Source organism: Adiantum capillus-veneris, chromosome 12, assembly GCF_014529385.1.
Source record: "Adiantum capillus-veneris isolate H3 chromosome 12, ASM1452938v2, whole genome shotgun sequence".
Lineage (NCBI taxonomy): Eukaryota > Viridiplantae > Streptophyta > Polypodiopsida > Polypodiales > Pteridaceae > Adiantum > Adiantum capillus-veneris.
Window position 1 is genome coordinate 109,220,882 of NC_140942.1, and position 4,440 is coordinate 109,225,321.

Below are 4,440 nucleotides of genomic sequence, written 5' to 3' on the forward strand. Positions count from 1 at the left end.
TGCAATGGTGAGCAGATCTCGTACGTAAGGGTCATAGACATGTGCTGACATAGTCGGCCATCCTTGTACACAGTGAACATGATCAAAGTGCACCCACATTTGCTCTAAATTACCTCCAAGGCGCATCCGATTCACCAAATCAACTCCACTGCCCGGTCCCTTAATTGACATTTTAAATACATGAGGTTGTACCTTATCACCCAATTGGCTTGGGAAAAGGATACTATGGATGAAAGGATACCTGCACTTGCTTTTCAAGTCAAGCACTGCCTCAAGACCCTTTGAAGTGATATTCTTTGATCTTTTTGCAGACTCCAAACTTCATTCCACTCTCCTTTTATTTGACAGGGGAGTCATATTGTCAAGGAATTCAGCAAATTCCATATCTTCAATCATAGCACTTGCAGTTGAACCTGCTCCAGTAAGCTTTTCCATGATAAGGTCATGAGTGGTGGCCCGCTCCAATTGTTTCGCAGTCACCAAAGGGTCCCGACTTGCACGATCAAGCAACATTTCATCTATGTGACTTTCAACCATCCGACTCCTCCCTTCTGCACATGGATGATTATGTTCTCCAAGATGCAAAGCACACCTACTACAGTTATGCTTATCTCTAGGCAAACAATAGTAAATAACTGCAGGACATGTAGAAACACATTCTTGAATTTGTCCACAATGAGTGCATACTGGTGTGCCATACTGAGAAGAGATCAATCCTTTAGGACTAGATTTAACAAGCCGGCCTCTCCATTGAGACTCATTGAACATATTTGAGCGCAAATAAAATGGACAATCAATGTTGATGCAGCGCAAATGCCCAGAACATCTACTAAATCTGACAACGCCATTAAAACTATCACTGCTACAAGTGACATACTCCGTCCACATGTGACTATCATGTCTTTGCTCCATACCACTCATACCTGAAGAATTACGAGCTAGTGGTAATTCAAAAGCAATATACCCATCATAATGAGTTGGGAGCTCATCAATACAGACCACTTTCTTGGCTTGATGGAGGGCAATATATAAATTTCTTTGCAATGGCATGCACTTAATCATGTCAATCACACTTGCGTTGATCTCTGAGAGAGGTACTTTTTTGTCTTTCTTGTCTTGAGAAACTCTGCCAATGCCTGCATCAATCTGATCCTCACTTCTCATATCCACCTTGTAGAACTGGTGCTGCTCATGATCAAGCATAAAAGTTTGTTCACCATCTGATGATATAGTAGCTTCTACCTTGACTTGCGGTCCAGATAATGTTAATGGACGAAGACAGAAATTAGCATCAGGAAGCTCAAAATGTTCTTGCAAAGAAGCAACTGTCAAAGAATAAATTCTGGTATCAAACATAAGCACTAACTTCTGTCCACGCCCTGGACCAAAAACTGTAATGCATCTCCCCATGTGTTAATAGTGTGCTGAGCAGAAGGTTGCCAATATTAGAAAGTAGTAGCATGGTTTTAATTGATACAATGGGTCCCTCTTAAAATAGACTAATGTGCTTAAAATCTTATTCATAACCGCAAGCCGCCAAGAGGATTGCATGTTCGTGTTCCCAGGAACAACAATCATAGCTTTATAAAATATATTATAATAAAAATAATTCACTTTGAGTTTTAAGATTTTCAGTGAATCGTGCATAGTAATGACAAGCGAATTTCACCTACCCTCGTCAGTATCCCATGCACAAACCCCAAATACCCTCTCCAACCAAATTTTAGAATGTTTGCACAATGTTGAGCTACGGGCATGGTCACGCGAGGCTTAGTCAAAACCAAGGCCTGGCAGTCTCTGACAAGAGCTCAGATATGGTCGGCACAAATAACCAAAAACTAAGCCTCGTGTGACCATAGCCTAATGGCCATTCCCTTTTGGGGTGGCAGATTGGTTGTTGCATCTAGTGCTAAAACCCGCACGTTGTTGGTCAGGGAAGATTGACCGCCCATTGTCATGTCCATGCCGAAAACTGCGCCACCACTAATGACTTGTTACGGGCATCACCCACCTCAGCACACGCGTGAGGTGCCCAATCAGGAGCACCCTGTGTGTAGTGCTCGAAAAAAACTTTTTTCCAAAACTTGGCAAACCTACATATGTGAAACAACATAGGTAAATTGACAAAATTTGAAGGCTTTTACATCGAATTACACTAAATTTTTCAAAATTGTGTAGGTTTTTTCACCTTTAAATATAAAATTAAGAAGTAAATTTCAAAATTTGTAGGTGGGATTACAATAAACCTATGTTTTTTTTAGCAGTGCCTGTGTGTAAACATACTTACATTGAAACAGTGTTCGAAAAAAATGATTTTCACAAACAAATCTGAATGAATTTTACAATACTAGTTAGTATTTTTATAAAATTACACTATTTTCCGTGTATATTAAGCGGACACTTTTCCCGAACACTATTTTCCGTGTATATTAAATCGGTCATTGAAAAGCTCTAAGTAAAAATGAAAAGCTACCAAGTTAATAAAATAAAAAAAGCTTGTGAAGTTATCGTTATGAAAAGAGGGCAATTGAGCTAAGTTGTGAAAAGCTACCAAGTTAATAAAATAAAAAAAGCTTATGCCTTAGTTTGTGAAGCTACCTTGAAGCTTTTCTTAACCTTAAAGGCTATCTTAAAGCTTTTCTTAACCTTGAAGCTTTTTATAACGCACAAAGGATTTTCATAACATTGTGCTCTCTTTAAGCTTTTTTTAACCTTAGAGGCTATTCATAAAGGCTTTATAGCCTGCCTTTTTTCATTAGCCTATTCATAAAGGTTGTACATGTAAAAACCTATTCATAAAGACTTTAGAGCCTGTCTTCGGTTACCTGCTGCATCCACGCCTGCAATTCTCCACGCCACTAGCATTGACAGCTTGCGCTAATCTCATGGACACCTTGCGCTTCAGCCTCAGAGACCTTGTCTCTTGCGTCTCTTGCGCTACTTCCCTCTGAGGCAATCCTTCTCTGCAGCAAGAGTAAATCTCCTTCAAATCTTGCTGTGCAATCCTTCTGCGCAGCATTCATTCTCCTTCAAATCTTGCCTTCAAGACTCAATCTCTGCAGCATGCCTTAATCGCTAAGGAAACCCTAAACGCCAAGCTCGAAGTTCGAATACAGATCGCCATGGGGAGAAGAGAGTCTTCTTCGGCTCGAAAGCCTCCTGCCAGGTACCTTTGTAAACTACCTGTAGCCATCCACGCCGGCGTGGATGGCTACCCGGCGTGGATGGCTACAGGTAGTTTTTTTTTTCAATGTTTAAGATTAAGTTTTGTAAGGCTACTAGTTTAAATTTAAAAATTTTGACCCTTTTAAAGAATATAGAAAGCTTTTGTATAGCTTTCTGTGGATTACAGAAGAGTAAACTAAACTACAGCAGAGAAAGATTCTTAGCCTAAACTCTTGGATTTACCTATCGATAAGCTCTCTCTGGACATTTGCAGAGTTGAATAGCTTCTCCAAGAACTGTCTGTAGCCATCCACGCTGATGTGGATGGCTAGAAGGAGTTTCTTGGGACAATTTTTGTGATTTATGGTGTCTCATAGCCTCTGTTAGAACTTTCTGTAGCCATCCACGCCGGCGTGGATGGCTACAAGGAATTTTTGAATATGAGAATTTTCATCTATAGATAAGCTTTCTATAGAAATTTTCAGAGTTTCATAGCTTCTATTAGAATTGTCTGTAGCCATCCACGCCGGCGTGGATGGCTAGAAGGAATTTTTGAGTTTGTGAATTTTTATAAAAATAAACTCTCTCTGGAGATTTGCACAGTTACCTAGCTTCTGTTAGAACTGTCTGTAGCCATCCACGCCAACGTGGATGGCTAGAAGGAGTTTCTTGGGACAATTTTTTTTTGCAGGGATTCATTCTTAGAAAGCTCCCTCAAGCCATCCATGCCGACATGGATGGCTAGAAGGAATTTCTCAAGCTGAAATTTTATAGTTGGGCATGCCTTTTTTAAATATGTTAGCTCCCTCTTGTGATCAACGCCAACTTGGATGCTTTGATGGATGATCAATAAATAAATTTTTTGATGTTTTTAATTGCCTCTAGGCATCCGCGTCGGCATGGACTCCTAGAGGCAGTTTCAATGAAGTAAATAAAGTGGTTTTTGTTGTGTTTTGCAAGTCCTTCAATACGTGGACGAGGTCGTAGAGGGAGACGACTCTCTTCAACTCAAGCTTCCAGTATCTTAGAGAGCAGTGATCAAATAAGTGCAGTATCTGTCACAGATATGACAGAAGGTTTGGAGACACAGGAAGAGAAGATGCAAAGTCAAGATTTGGGGCTTGGCTCCATAAATGAAGTTGATGAATCTCTTGCCCCACAAGAGGCATGTTTACAAATAGTGCCTTATGTCGTAAGAGATGAAGTAGCAGTAGATACAGAGACAGGGGATGAGCACAAGCTTTACATGCATAGAGGACAAGATATTCTTCAATG

The 4,440-nt window shown here is 40.2% G+C and overlaps 1 protein-coding gene across 1 annotated transcript; it reads right to left on the minus strand.

Moving 5' to 3' along the window:
* Positions 1-2,821: 2,821 nt before the first annotated feature.
* LOC147446304 (uncharacterized) lies at positions 2,822-3,019 on the minus strand. The gene has a single exon (XM_086526207.1). It carries the CDS (start codon positions 3,017-3,019, stop codon positions 2,822-2,824), a length of 198 nt encoding a protein of 65 aa, XP_086382333.1.
* Between the last annotated feature and the right edge of the window lie 1,421 nt (positions 3,020-4,440).